The 15,869-nt window shown below is 37.3% G+C and overlaps 2 protein-coding genes and 1 long non-coding RNA gene across 3 annotated transcripts in view; 2 read left to right on the forward strand and 1 right to left on the reverse strand.

Annotated features, from left to right (window-relative positions):
• Positions 1-12,813, reverse strand: prrg1 (proline rich Gla (G-carboxyglutamic acid) 1). The gene is made up of 4 exons (XM_028443780.1): positions 12,480-12,813; positions 9,969-10,012; positions 7,029-7,189; positions 1-1,428 (listed from the first exon to the last, which is right to left on the reverse strand). Exons 2-4 carry the CDS (start codon positions 9,976-9,978, stop codon positions 964-966), a joined length of 636 nt encoding a protein of 211 aa, XP_028299581.1. The 5' UTR covers positions 9,979-10,012; positions 12,480-12,813; the 3' UTR covers positions 1-963.
• LOC114461584 (uncharacterized) overlaps positions 6,776-15,869 on the forward strand; it is a 21,997-nt gene continuing 12,903 nt past the window's right edge. Inside the window, exons 1-2 of the long non-coding RNA XR_003673856.1 lie at positions 6,776-6,786; positions 9,465-9,472. This is a non-coding gene — a long non-coding RNA (uncharacterized LOC114461584). The remainder of the gene's footprint in view (positions 6,787-9,464; positions 9,473-15,869) is intronic.
• tmem47 (transmembrane protein 47) overlaps positions 14,829-15,869 on the forward strand; it is a 9,926-nt gene continuing 8,885 nt past the window's right edge. Inside the window, exon 1 of the mRNA XM_028443781.1 lies at positions 14,829-15,323. Coding sequence (XP_028299582.1) covers positions 15,098-15,323 — 226 coding nt within the window. The 5' untranslated portion in view covers positions 14,829-15,097. The remainder of the gene's footprint in view (positions 15,324-15,869) is intronic.

The following is a 15,869-nucleotide window of genomic DNA, read 5'->3' on the forward strand; positions in this document are numbered from 1 at the left end:
CTCAGAAACTCCGGATATCAGCTTTAAGGTTAACATTTATGTAAAACCTTAATAATAATAAACAACAACCTGCTGTTGCTGACCTCTTCTAACATTCCACATTACAGAATAAGTCATCAAAGAATGTATGATTTGTGCTGTAATACAAAAGGCTGCATTGTGTGGATATAGTATCGGAAGTAAAACAGTCGTATCAGGACACCCCATTCCCATTCCTAAGTGTGCTGAAGTTGGACCGATGCAACTAATAATCAGCAATTTGAACGACTAAGTTTGAGTTTGCATTAAATTCCTCAACAAAGAGATCCATTCCCATCCCAGTTGGGCTGTGGTAACCCACGATTAAGACCCTTAACCTTATCTAACTCTTTATATATGACAAGTCATTTTTTTAGTTTGATGTAAGTAAATCATCTATTTAAATCACAAGCTCCATTTAATCCTTATTTAATAAACAGTGAAAAATTCTCTTTGACTTGTTTCTTAAACAATATGAAACTTGCATAAACACTTTAAATTTAAGTGTAATTCTTCACTGTCAGATTGCATATGTTTTTGTTACATATTTTCCTTTTTTCTTTCTACATCACAAACTGATGCAGTTAGTCAGAGACGCTCTTACATAAATGCATATAAAACTTTTGATTATTTCAAAGTGCTCACATAAATCAAAAGCAAAGGCAGTGGCCTTCACTAAAGCATCAGTCCAACCTTCACGTACACTTAGAGCCTTTATGCGTCACTATGGCAACAAGAAACAGCTTTTTTTTCACACCACATGCAACATATGTTTGTCTTGCTGCTGGTTTCTGGTACAATAGGGCAGCACAGGTGAAGGTAAATGCTGCTGGTTTTGGTTTAGTGATGGTATAACAGAAGAGAATGCACCAGTGATGAACGCATGTGTCTGATGGACCTTAGTAATGGATGATGCTTTTGTTGTAGTGATGGTTGTAGACACCTTTACTTCCTGCGCGCACTGTTGACACTGATAGAGCTGCTGTTCACTATGTCTTCATACTGCGGTGGAGGCTCCGTCTCTATTCTGACGTCTGTGTGACCCACAGCCTCCTCATAGGACGGCGGGGGGTCTCCGGCGCTGGCCCTCGCTGATGTAATCTCCGATCCATGGTAGACTGGGCTACTATGATAACTGAGTTCTGATTGGTCCCCGTGGTGGTAATCCTGCCCCCATTGGTCCATGGATACCACCGACAGGACGTGATTGTGGTGCGAGTGTTCCAGGCTGGGGCTGCGCTCCGAGCGCTTGCGAGAGTGACAGCGCCACACGCTGATGGCGATAACGGCGATGATGAGCAAGATCAGCAGCAGCGGTACGATCAGGTAGAGAGAGTGGACTCCGCCCACCACCGTCTCCAGACCTCCAGAGGGACTGGTTTCTTTCACGTATTCCTCCCAGAATCGTCTCTGTAAGAACAAACACGTGTATAGTAGGGGTGTGAGAAAATAATCGATTTCACGATATATCGCAATTTTTTTGGGTGCCGATTTTAAACTGATTTTTTCATTTAAAAAAATTTGATTTCTTTTTAAAAAAAAATTTGATTTCTTTTTAAAAAAAAATTTCTATCTTTTTTTATGATGAGTGTGTGACACTGCTTTTTTTCAGTAAAAATGTGCAAAAACACTAATAATCAACAGGATGTTTAGAAGCAAATAGTTTTGACTCCATTTGTCCTCTGAATGATCAATATCTTCTGATGAACATATACAGCAACTTGACTTTTCATCTCTACGTTTAATTTTGATATTAACTGGGTAGAATATCACGTATCGTGATACGTATCGTATTGCAACATCCTTGCCAATACTCACCTCTAGTCACAGGCGGGCAACTGTTATGATAGTGTGGGCCGCAAAAAAAAAATTCCGTTTAATCCCAGGGACACATTATTAACACTCACGTCAGCATTTAGAAAAATAATGACCAAACTGAGCATTAACACAGGAAAAAACACAGGGTTTGTATTAAGGGTGTAAAATATTTCCCCGCACGATATTATCCATAATATGTGTGTATCCATAAAATGAAGAGTCCGTCCTTAAGACTGCTCTACTGTAAAGTGTCTTGAGATACCATTGGTTATGATTTGACGTTATACAAATAAAGATTGATTGATTGATTGATTGATTATTGTATCAATCCAAAAAATGTCCAAATTGATTTTTTTTAACCATGTTTTGTAAAAAAAAAAATTCATTGCGCTAACATATGCATAGCACGTGAACACCTGGGGCCTCATGTACAAAAGGTACGTACGCCCAAAACCTGTGCGTACGTCAAAATCCTGATGTTTAAAAACTGGAGTGAGCGTAGAAATGTGCGGTCTTTTACGTCAAGTCCTGAGGTGGCGTACGTACGTTTCTACATAGTTGTCGCTTTAGATTCTAAGGATTTAGAATCTAAATCCTCACGCACATGCACACGTATCGTGACATGTAAATCATATTGTATTGTCAGATTCATGGCATTGCACACCCCTAGTTTGTACGTGTTTTTGTCATCATGTTGAATTTTTGTGTGTGCGTGTTTTTTAAATACATTTTGTGATTATATTTTTCATGCCATTATGTGTGTTTTTGTCATCATTTTGCACATTTTTCTCTCCTTTTGTGTGTGCCGCTCATTTTTGGGTAATATGTTAAGGTGTCATTTATTCAGGCAACTTTTTTTCAGGAAATTTAGTTTGATCTCCTGACATGTTCTAACTGTCAACTGCCAGTGTTCTTCAGAGGCGTCTGCTAATCGCTTTGATGTGTCCTTAACTTCCGCGCTATAATTACTTTTTGAATAAGAACTTGCTGGAATTACTGGTATTACACGGAAACCAAGGACACATCGAAGCGATTAGCAGACGCCTCTGAAGAAGACTGGCAGTTGACAGTCGAAGCATGTCAGAAGATCAAACTAAATTTCCAGGGAAAAAAAATGATCTGAATAAATGAAACCTTCAAAATATTATCCAAAAATGACTCCAAAAACATGACATGACAACAAAAATGAACAAAATTACTCAAAACACAAATTGACAACAAGCACACACAAAATGTGAGAATAATGTAGAAAATTACTCCAAGAACACACAAAAAAAAAACAGAAATAGTCATTTTTGTTGTTTTGTGTATTTTTCTATTATTATGGCTACTTCTGTTGTCATGTGTGTTTTTGGAGTAACTTTGTGTCTCTTTTTATGTATTTTTGCTGTTATTTTGTATGTTTTGGAGTCGTTTCTTTGCCTTTACTGTGGGGTGGGGGGGGGCACAAAATTAGAGTGAGTGCTGCCAATGGCCAACGTCTGATGTAGGTTTAGGGAGAACGTATCAGAACAATAATGTTTCCTCAACTCGAGGTAACGGAACCAACACAGTTCCTCACTCTAAGTGTTTTACTGCTGACAACAAGAGACGACAATCGTCATGCACGTTCCTTTTCCTGGCTTCACTAGTCTGACTTCTTACAAACATTTTTCAGACGTGCATTCCCTTTAAGTGGGCTGTTCTTCCTGCAGATAATAATCACTTCCTGAAAAATCCACTGAATTCCAAACAGCGCCACTCTTAGTTTTGAATTTCAAGCGTAGGACAAATAAACCTGACATGCAGGATGGCTAAGAACTACTCAGCATCACTACTATTGATTCCAGTCTGTGGACAGCAGAACATTTAATGGACCAAACACTCTACGAGTCCATGTAAAGAGAGGGAGAAAAAAAAGTCACTTTATTCATACAACAATTCATGATTTACTGTATATGATGATCAATAATCAAGCTGATGAGTTAATGATGCTGAAACACACGTTTATGTACACACACCACAGCTAATGGCCACATCTGAGACTGATGCATTACTTATTGTACCAGTAATATGTTACCTAATGTCAATGAATTACAACAGTAATCCAATTACTTTTGCCTGTGAATCATCAGTAAACGACTGCTGTGAACTGAGTACATACTTTCAAATTACTGACCAAACAACTGTGCTGCTACCTGCATTACTTAGGGCTCATCAGCAGATCAAATATACTTTGCAGATTGAGTTATAGACCCCTTAACGTCCCACGTCACGAGTAACGTGGCTGGAGGCAAAAACAGGAAACGCCGCTGGCTAAAGACTGTGGAGGCTAGTATTGTTACAGCTTTGTTGTGTGTTTGGGTGCCAGAATAGGAGGAATGACGTTAGTGGACATAAATTAAAGTTTTATAGGATTGCAGCCGACACTCGTGCTCAGAAAAAACAAAGACAATTGTGGTTTTGCCTCCAGGCTAAGCCCCGCCCAACAAAATACATCACAAAGCTTACAAACAATTAAACGGTCTGTATCATGCTGTTGTTCAATATTTACTGTAGGTCACAGGTTTATGTTCATTTTCATACAATGTAGAACAAGCTATTTTGAAACAAAGTAAAAGGAATAGGACTGTCACATGCATTATGTTTTGTAAGTCCTTTATTTTAAAAAGTGTGTGTGGACTTAACATAATGAAACCTGGCTCTTGGAGTCCACATAATTATTATTGTAGTTGATTTTGTTTAAATTTCAGGTTAATTACTTGTGAAGCATTGTGAATGCCAGTAAGTGACAAGATACACAACAAAGGCTTCAGTTGGTGAAATAAATGTTGCTCATCTATGACCAAGTTACAGTGTGTGAGCAGAATGTGCTGAGTCAGAACTACTGTGACTAATGGAGAGGAATAAAGCAACAGGACATACAGTATATTTATAAATTACATTTCAACTTTGAATGAAACATAAAATGTAAAAAAAAATCATAACTAAAAATAATGATGACCTAATAATCTTCATCACCCAGCAATGCTTAAACATGAAATGCATCCAAACATGATTTTACCTTAAATATAATATTAATATTAGTAGTTATAAGTACTATATGGATTTTGACCAAAGATAGACTTTACGCCACATATGTCAAACTCAAGGTTCGCGGGCCAAGTCCGGCCCACCAGAGCATCTAGTCTGGCCCACAGGGAGATTTTGTTTAAAGTAAAAAAATACAGCAAAAACTGGACTTTTTTTTTTTTTTTTTTTTTTAAACGTGAAAAATTCTCGCAAATTATCCAACAGAACTCAAATTACATTGGAAATTTCTGGAAAACTAGTTGCAAAGTCAAGGAATTTTGACCAATTGCTTAACATTCAGGATTTTATTTGAATGTATGCTTTTAACTTGACAAAAAACATTTATTTTTTGGTCCGGCCCACTTGATCTAAAACTGGGTCACATGTGGCCGTTGAACTGAAACTAGATGGACACCCCTGCCTTACGCCATGGAAGATTCTTTTAAATTTTGAAGAGGATCCAGATCAATATACTGATTCTGGATCAGTTTAAAAAAAGAAAAAAATCTTTATCTTTCATCAGAAATTCACACCTAGGCTCAAAATTGACTGATCTTAATAAAATTGAACTCTGTTATGTTGGGTTTGTTCCTCAATTATTCCACCAAGTTTCATTCAGATCGGATTCAGATTACGCATTTCAATATGATTCATTTAAAAAACTAGTTGTGCCCAAACTTTTCCACCTACTGTATCATTATTAATGGGAATTTAAATTCCTTCCAAGCCTCTACAGCAGAGGTTCCCAATCTTTTTCGGGTCGCGACCCCATTTTGATATCACAAACGTCTGGCGACCCCAGACATTTTTTTTCTCCTAGAATTACTTTTTGTTGATCATGTTTATTAAAGTGTGTCACAAATACAGATTAGTGCACAAAAGTGACAAATGCGCCACCTCCGAGATTTATATTTGAGAAAGTTTAAGTATACAATACAGTTATTTGATATTTACTGTGTGTGATGTGTATTTAAAATATAACAATAATTCAAAAAACATTTAAAAAATAGAATTTGAATCAGTTTTTACCTAGGTTTTTTAGTACTAGTTGCGGACCCCAAGGTTGAAAAACACTGCTTTACAGTGTGAATGATCAAAGTACCATGATCAGGGTCACTGAGCCAATAACTACAAGAGAGGATATTTGGTCCTTAGCGAAGGTTGGAGCTCTTGTTTTTATGTAGTTTTACCTATTTTTAAGCAAATTTACTATTTATAAGAAAACAGTGATTTCATATACAGTACATACTAGGGATGTAACGATTCACTCAACTCCCGATACGATTCGATTCAAGATACTGGGTTCACGATACGATTCTCTCACGATTTATTTTACAAAATGGGACTGTAGACAAATTTTTTTTGGGGGAAAAAAACTAGAAAATGCTGTACTATTTTCCTTTTATTTTTCATTGTCAAAATAATTCCTTGATAAACTATTCAAAACAATGCAATTTAACTAAAAATAAAATAAAATAAAATACAAATGAAAATGAAGCCTATCAATTTAAATTCTGGTTCTATAATAAACAATGCAAAACTGCATAATAGTTCTTTTTCTTTTAAAAGTGCAACTGAAAATTTATTTGGACTTTAAAAAAAAAAAAAAACCGATTGCACTGATTTACGTCATATTTGTTTGGACCAGCAGAGGGCGCTGGTAACCCAGTGGTCGGTTGGCATGCAGATATCTTGCAGTGAAGAAGAGAAGCTATGCTAGCAGACAGAGCTAATAGAAAAACGTGACTTTTACAGATATTCAAGTAATATTACAGATATTCTTTCGGTGCTAAAGGGGTAATGAATCATTTATTAACATATTTAAGAGTAGAAGGCAGCCAGAAAGAAAGTATTAGCAGACTCCGCCCGCCGCCGACACTTGTGGATACTTTAAAAAAAGTACTGCGATTCAATTTTCAGAAAATCGATATCAACCGTGATACCAATGAATCGATTTTTAACTGCCTTACAATTAATCGTTACATCCCTAGTACATACTGTATATTTTAGGTTTCATGTTCACCTAATGGTGTGGCCAGGCCGTTAGTTTTGTCAACCAAATTGTGGTTTATAAAAAATTGCCCACGTCGGGGTTTTTCAAGTGTTTTTGATAAAAGTTGGGTGTGTTTCGTTGCCCTCACCGTCTTCTCCTCATTCTCAAAAGCCTCCCGGGCCTCCTCGTAGGTGCAGATCTCCTCCCGACACTCCCGTTGGATGTTGCCCTGCTTCATTTCCTCCAAGAAATAGTTGGCCCTGCGCAGCCTCCGCAGCACCGAGTGGGCTGTGTCTGCTGGCAGGAACACTGGGGGGGACAGGGTCATGAAGTGGGACAAGTGTGAGAAAGTAGGGCAAACATTATACAACAGGAGTTAGTTACAATTACATTTTCAATTATCGATGTTCAATTACAATTAAATTACGATTACAGTGACCAGCATTTTTTCCAATTACAATAATTTTTTTATCCTCAGAAAGTCAATTACAATTACGTTCTCAATTACAGAAGTTCCATTACAATTAATCACCATTACTGAAATAAATAACCTAATAAAAGTTAACCTTCCTCTTGTGTTAGCATTCTGTTAGCATCGGGTCTTAAATTAGCTGTAAAATACACTAAAAACATTTCCTATCTATTGTTTTCCTTGTTAGGCTTCCTAATCAAGTAAAATATAGGTTTTAATATTTTTGGTGTGGGCGTCTGATATTTTTTTGTGTCACTATATCCCACGATTATTATTATTATTTTATTTTAAATGGTACAATGGGGGAGAGCTTAATGTTGAACATATTTTAATAATTAACTATAAATGTGTAGAACAACTGTACATACAACTGTAACATGGTTCCCTAGTTTTGCATTAAATTATAAATGGCAATTTTTATAGAATTTTCATGCAATTTCATTTACAAAGTCAATTACCTAAACTCAATTACTATTAAATTACGATTATGACAGCAACAGATTTTTTAAAATACAATTACGATTATAATTAGGCCATACTTGTAATTAATTATCAATTACACAATTACAATTATAATTGACCCCAACCCTGGTAGCAGTAAGAAGAAGGAATAAAGGCCCCGTTTACACGACAACGTTTTGCTTCTGTTTCCGTTTTTGTTTCCAAAAAGTTCCGCATTCACGCGGCAACGTTTTCAAAACGATCACTGTTTACATTTAAACCACTGGAAACATAAAAAAACCGTGTAGTAAACATGCCAATAGATGGCGGTGTGGTTTTGCAATGAACCAGAATAGTCAAACACAAGTAAGAGTTCATGCACATCATTCTTTGGATTTAAACTGAATTTCTCCAACAAAATTTAGATTTACTTCAATATCACTTGGATCAGCGGAAAGATTTTTCATGTCACCAAATTCTGACGTCAATCACAGAGCTCCATCCTACTGAGAGATATTAGACAGAACCTGGGCTCTGGCTTAATTTCTATCTTTTTAACATGGACTCGGTTTGGACTCAGAGCGGTGAAGGTGATGTGTTTAAATAAGTGTGAGATGACGCACTAATGTTTGCTGAGGAGGTGAATGAAGGCTGTCCTCTGGCACATGAATAAACTACGTTATAAATGCATAAATGACTTGTTTTTGACTTGTTGTGTTGTTGTGTCACATCTGTAGAGAGCAGCTCTCTGAGTTGTGTGTGTAGCAGCATTAAACCTCTACTAGTGGCTATTGAATAAAGCTGATTTATTAAAGAAACTTGCCTACATGTGCACGCTGTGCACGGATCTGAATAGTGTCTTAGCAATGGGTTCAGGATTAAAAAGTAGGGGTGTCCCGATCCGATATCAATATCAGATATCAGCCTGAAAACGAGTATCGGATATCTGATTCAAATTTCCGATTTTTTATTTATTTTATTCAATTGTAGAATACTGTAGATATTACGTTGAAGGTTAAAAATTATGTAACCAATTGTTTAATAATAAATGGGTCAGTTTTTCTCATACCTACTGTTGCTGACTATTGTTCTCTGTTTGAGTAACATCACTTGATCAAAGCTTTTCTAATATTCCACACTACAAAATAAGTCATTGTTATTTTTTTACTAAAGAAAATAGAGAGAGAGAAAAAAAAAAAAAATATGTATGTTATGATTCATGCTGATATCGGATCAATATTAGTATGGGCCGATACGCAAGGCTGCAATATCGGTACCATATCAGAAATGAAAACGTTGCATTGGGACATCCCTATTAAAGAGAGATCGGCTTTAATTCGAGTTTGGGTCGTATTCTGACGACTACAGGCTGGGTAGGGTCTAATTTATAGGTCTGATTAAAGCTATCCTCGCATGCCCGTGATAGAGAAAGTTTCATTTCCATGTTTACACGGACACGGAGGGATTAAAAACTTCCACTCTGGAGCCAATTTTCAGTCCCGTTTTCCAGCACCAAAACGCCGTTGTCATGTAAATGAACCACCAAAACACAACAAAACTTTTAAGTTTTCAATAGAAAACGTTTTCGTGTAAACAGGGCCTTAGGTGAGAGTTATTGAAAAAAAAGTGATAGAGATGCTGAAATGAAGAGAGAGGCGGAAAAGGGGAAAGAGAGGGAGGTGGGCTATGAGACAAAAGCAACAGAGCAGAGCCCAGCGCCGCTCAGTGCCCACATCTCTGCATAAAAACAAAAGCTCCTTTGATTTGGGAATCTATCCCTGGGCCACATAGGACTAACTGAAAGAAAATATACTATAAGCGTAACCTTTCCAAAAGGAACCGCACACTCAACTTGATTGAGGAATGTTTGAAGACGCACTACAGATTAATAATGACCAACTGTGAGGATGTGATCAACACAAGACTCGGAGAGGAAAAAACATGAGACAAAAAGAGGAAAGCAGAAATTCCCCAAAGGAAAGAACGTTGATTGTTTCACAGTTACCAGCTGACTGGGAAAAAAACCTGAAGGCCCACATTCTGGTGACAAACTTTGTCTGAGTAATAATTAAATTCAACACAAAGGGAGAAATGCAAACAAGAGGAAAGATGAGAAGGCCTTTTTATTTGCATCTGTGGCTCTTTGTCTGCAAGGCACGATGTGAGTAAACTTACCACTCCCCATGTTCCCAGCTATAGTCTGCTCAGGGGGGGTTTATCTGCATGGAAAGAAGCAAACAGACATACACAAACACACTTTGAATAATGTTGACACAACCCAGATGATCAAAAACAACCTCTTAGAGCTGCTACATGCCTTTCTTTGTTTCCTAGATATGTTCAGCTCCAAGATCTAAATATATTAGAGTGAAAATCACAGTCCTAGCTTTTCATTTCCTCTCTTTAGTTTATCCCATATACAGAAAGTCATGTGTTATGAATAGTATGTGTTTAAATGCGTTTTATATATCAGACTAATGTTCAATGTAATGTATGCATTTATTGTGTAAAGACACCTGAGCCACATTGCTGCCCAGAAATATGAGCAATTTGTTGGTTGGTAAAAATAATCGGTGACTGATTATGATGCAGCTACATCTTAGAGCCTGATTGATATGGGATTAATCGGACCGATTAGGGGTGTCCCAATCTGATATTGATATTGGTTGCGATATCAGCCAGAAAACGAATATTATGGGACTGCATATAAAATCTAAGCACTCCGATAAGTTTTGTTGTTTTTGTCCCTGCCCTCAGTTGTTCCCACCATATACTGACACTAAAAATAACTGAAGTGAAGATGAATTGTTTTCACTTTAAAAGTATAATTTAACATCACTTGATCAAGCCTTTTCTAACATTCCACACTACAAAATAAGTCACAAAAGTATGTATGATTCATGCTGATATTGTATCAGATCGATATCGGTATCGGCCAATAACCAAGCATCCAATATCGGTCTCGTATTGGAAGTGAAAAAGTCGTACCGGGACATCCCTAGGGCCGATGTCGATTAAGAGTGTTAGAAAAAAAATAGATTCTTCCATTTACGGTACTTGTTCTTGCAAGTTTAAAAAAAAAAAATTATAAATTGAAATTCATGCAATTTTGTACTTGATTTTTAAAGATGAAATTTGTAATTATTGACATCGCAATATATCGTGATGCATATTGTAATGTTTAGTATCGGGATATATTGTGTCATGACATGCAATCATAAATCCTACCGTCAGATTCCTGGCAATGCAGACCTCTAATGCCGATGTTGGGGATTAAGCTGATATTAACCTCACAAAAAATTACCTGATATTAGGGCTGGGCAATATATTGACATTCAAGATATACTGAGTTTTCTATTTGGTGATATAGAAAATGAAAATACTGCCTATATCGATATACAGTATATACATAATTTTTATAGCTTGCTTTGTTTTAAAATACTTGTTTTAGGAGTCGCTGCTTTAACAACTTCTCAGAACAGCATGAAAAGCTCAGATGATCACTGAGTGCGTTCTAACCCAGACCTTCCCTTAAACAAGCCACGCAACAGAACTCACTCACACGTGCTGTCCCTTATAGAAGAAAAAGCCATAATTGGCACATATTTTCCAACTGGTTGGTAATAAATGAGCTTGTGAGGCATTTTGCATCAGCAAATTTAACCAAGAATTGTCTTTCAGATCAGACTTCATTTAAAATAAAATTATCAATATTTCTATTGTATATTTTGATTAAAAATATCCAGATGTTTCTACAATACTTGTTTTGTTTATCTAAATGGGGGTGTCGTATATCTTTCTTTATATCTTATTTTTTTCTATTTTATTTAATTGTGGACATGCTTGTAGTTGGTTGGTGTGTTTTTGTTTTATTTTGTTCTATGCGTGTGTGCTTAAAGGAGATTGTACCAGTATTCATTGTTCATTGTTCCCTGATATTTGACCTTCATGTTCTTATGAAAATGCTGTACACTTTCTGTACAACTTTAAATAAACAAAGTTTAAAAAATAAATCCAGATATGAATTTTGGTCCACATCACCCAGCCCTAACTGATAAATCGTGTATCGATTTCCCCCTCCTAATGTAACTAATGTGATTGCAATTGAACTCCTTAATCACACATCACATGGAAATAAAAAGACGTGTAGAATGTCCAAAACAGCACAAACACATGAATTAACTGTTTAAATCCTGAGTTGTTGTTGCATTAGACACAGGAGAGGATTGAAATGATCCTACTACACAACCAGCCATGTGTGATCCATCACTACTGTGATGACCACACTGGGACCAATGGCGGCCGTCGCTCTAACTCATGGAGGATGTGAGTTACCGGAACTGTGCCGCTGCCAGAAATAGATGATGTTCATCAGCAGAGGAAACATCCAAACAAAGGCCGCCGCCCTATGGAACAATAGCCAATGAGAAGACCGAGGAAGGTCCACTAAGCCTCACTGTGGCTTCATTATGTCTATCTGACAGTGTGTGTGTTTCGAACTGGATGATTTAGGACCATCACCTCCAGCTTTGGGATGCAGCCTAACGACGAGTAGCACATGATCCAAACGGGATGGGTGTGTGTACTGAACAGGTCGAAGAACGGTTCTCAAAGCGACACGACACATAACACACCATGTTGAAACGGTTTATGGACACGAACATAAACGTGGTCTGTCCTACTCACCGTATTTCGCCCCTTGAAATCCGCATTAGCGGTCCTGGTCCTGGTCCTGGTCCTCCTCCTTCTTCTCCTCCTCCTTCTTCTTCTCCTCCTCTAACGCCTGTAGCGTCGCTATGCACAGGGCGCATGCGTAGTGGTGTGTTTACGGCCCTGCTTTGGGTTAAAGAGACAGTCCGTGGAAACAGCGGGAGCGTCATAGAAAGTTAGAAACACATCCACCATCGTCACTTTATCATCCTCAGTTTAGACACAAAAACACTGGAAAACACTAAACCAACATGATACATTTCAACCTAACAATATTATATTTAGAATATTTACACACAGATTAGTTTTCAACATGTCGTCATATTAGCATTTTATGTTTTGTTTAGTTTTGTATTACTTTAATGTAAAATAACATGTAGGCCTATACACACATATATAATATATATTAAAAAAAATAATAATACTATATTTTCTAAAAGTTTTTATTTAATACCAAAGTAGAATTTATTTTATTCATACCTTACAATACAATAGAATAAAAACAGTTACAGTAGCTATTGACAGCGTTTTAGGGCCACATCGATAAAACGCTTTTTATAATACTTTGAGAATAAAGTCGCAACATTTCAATAATAATAGTAATAATAATTATGTATTATTGTTATTACTACAACTTTACAATAATAATATTACAGCTTCAGTCACCATTTACCTATTTATACTCCGGCTACCCCCCACAGGGTGATTTAATTGTAGAAATAACACCTAAGAGTGAGTGGGAGATTAAATGTGATTGTCTGAATGTGTTATACAGTTTGTGCATAATGTGATGGACAAGCAGGGCCCCACAACTCTTTGATTTATTTTAGAAAGATTTTGAAATGTCCCTTTGAAGTGACTGTTCCTGTGTTACAGGCTGGTTTGTGTTATTTATTTATATAGATATATATATTTATTTTTCTTTCGTTCTTTCTTGAAAATGATCAGAATGTTATTCCCCACTTGCAATACAAGAATGTGCCGCTAGAGAGCGCAGTTAAACCATTTGACAAATACCACTGTAAAATAAACAAGCCACCTTACAATAGACGACAATAAACATGTATATATAATGAATGAATAGAGTCCGTTTCATTCATGCATTAATATTAATTCATATAAATAAAGGAAAATAAAAATGGATACATCCAATAATCGACAAAAGTGTGGCTGGAAAACTTGGGTTTATCGCTCAGAGTAAGCACACTATAACATGTAAAACTATTTGTGGTCGTGAAATGTGAAAAGACGGACTTTTCAAAAGAAATGTTCAAAATTTCCCCACAAAACTTCTTCACAGAAACTTGTCTAACCACACAATGCACAAGGCATATACTGTATCACATTATTATTAGTGGTATCCCAATCTGATATTGGTCCGATATCAGCTTGAAAATGAACATTCGATTTTTTTTCAAATTTGATATCATTTTTTTAATTTTATTGAGTAGATATTATGTTGAAGGTTAAATGTATGTAACCAATTGGTTAATAATAAATGGGTCAGTTTTTCTCATACCTACTGTTGCTCACTATTGTTCTCTGTTTGAGTAACATCACTTGATCAAGCCTTTTCTACCATTCCACACTACAAAATAAGTCATAATTATATATATATATACAGTATATAGTGACGACCGTATCATATTGTATCGGCCGATACGCAAGGCTGCAATATCAGTATCATATGGAAATGAAACGGATGTATCGGGACATCCCAAATTATTGTTATTATTTTTAGTATTCATTATTATTATTATTATTATTGATAATAATATTAGTTATTATTATTATTATTATTAATAATAATACCTACTAATCAAGCTTTACAACTCAATGAGGAGGAGCAGGAGGAGCAGGAGAAGGAGAAGGCGAAGGAGAAGAGAGGAGGAGGAGGCGGAGGAGGAGGAGGAGGAGAGGCGGAGGAGGCGGAGGAGGAGACGAAGGAGAAGGGAAGGGAAGGAGAGGAGAAGGAGAAGGAGAAGGAGAGAAGAAGAAGAAGAAGAGAAGAAGAAAGAAGAAGAGAGAAAGAAGAAGAGAGAGCAGAAGAAGAGAAGAAGAAGAGAAGAAGAGAAGAGAAGAAAAGAAAAGAAGAAGAAGAAGAAGAAGACGAAGAAGAAGAGAAGAAAGAAAGAAGAAGAGAAAGCAGAGAAGAAGAGAAGAAGAAGAAGAAGAAGAAGAAGAGAAGAAGAAGAAGAAGAAAGAAGAAAAGAAAAAGAAGAAGAAGAAGAAGAAGAAGAAAGAAGGAGAAGAAGAAGAAGAAGAGCGAAGCGAAGAAGAAGGAAGAAGAAGCAAGAGAGAAGGAAGAAGAAGAACAGAGAAAGAAGAAGAAGAAGAAGAAGAACTGACTAGAGTGTACAGGACCAGCTGCAGGCGCTAGGACCCAGCAGGTTACTCCAGTCCTCAGCAACTCTGTGAGCAGCTCGTGCAGTCCTCAGAGCAGCTCGTGCATCCCATCCCACCCCACAGAGGGACACCGACCCCGGGGTGAGCGACCTGGGCTCAGTTTGTGGACTGTTTGGAACCCTCTAAACACGGATGTTGGTCTATCACAGCCTCTATTTTTAAACTATAAGTACTTTAGAGCAGTAGCCATGGCTTCATCCGTCAGCGGCACAGAGGAGGTGCGGGTGTCGGCGCTGACGCCCCTGAAGTTGGTGGGACTGGTGTGCGTGTTCCTCGCGCTGTGCCTGGATGTGGGAGCCATGATGAGCCCCGCGTGGGTCACTGCAGAGGACCAGTACTACCTGACCCTGTGGGTGTCCTGCAGGAAGCCCGTCAGCTCCGCGGACTGGTCCTGTAACAGCACGCTGTCAACGGGTGAGGAAACACAGCCTTCTTCACCACTACCAATAGGTGTATGACATCTGATCCATTATGGTTCCAGAAACACTTTTGCCCTTGAAAGTGCAGAGTTGTGGGCGCAGATAGACGCTCACATTCATATTCAAATGAAATTGAGATGCACAGAGCTGAGGGACAACAAAGGGTCCCTGCAGACACTAAACCATCTGCTCAGTGAGTTAGAAATAGCAAACACCACCCAGGAGAGCGCTCAATGTTAATGACTTTATAATTAAACATCGCCTTGCTTCATTTAAACTGCTCACATTTTGCCACATGAAATAAGATGAGCTGCATTCCAGCAGTGAAATAATCAACTTTTGAAAATAAATCCTGTAAAGTGTGAAAGTCTACTGATTGAGGCACTTTGTACTTTTATGTTTTGTCTTATTTGTTTTGTTTTGTTTTGTGTGTGTTTCTTTCTTTTTTTTTTGTTTTTTTTTTTTGTGGTTTTTGTCTGCATGGTGTACCCCAGAGAGATGTGGGAACTTCTGCATGGCCAGGAACAGTCCAGCTGGGGTT

Source organism: Gouania willdenowi, chromosome 4 (assembly GCF_900634775.1).
Source record: "Gouania willdenowi chromosome 4, fGouWil2.1, whole genome shotgun sequence".
Lineage (NCBI taxonomy): Eukaryota > Metazoa > Chordata > Actinopteri > Blenniiformes > Gobiesocidae > Gouania > Gouania willdenowi.

Coding starts and splice junctions, on each gene's coding strand:
- prrg1 (XM_028443780.1), bottom strand. Junction 1,429..7,028: donor TTGAGAATGAGGAGAAGACG/GTGAGGGCAACG, acceptor TTGTTCTTACAG/AGACGATTCTGGGAGGAATA.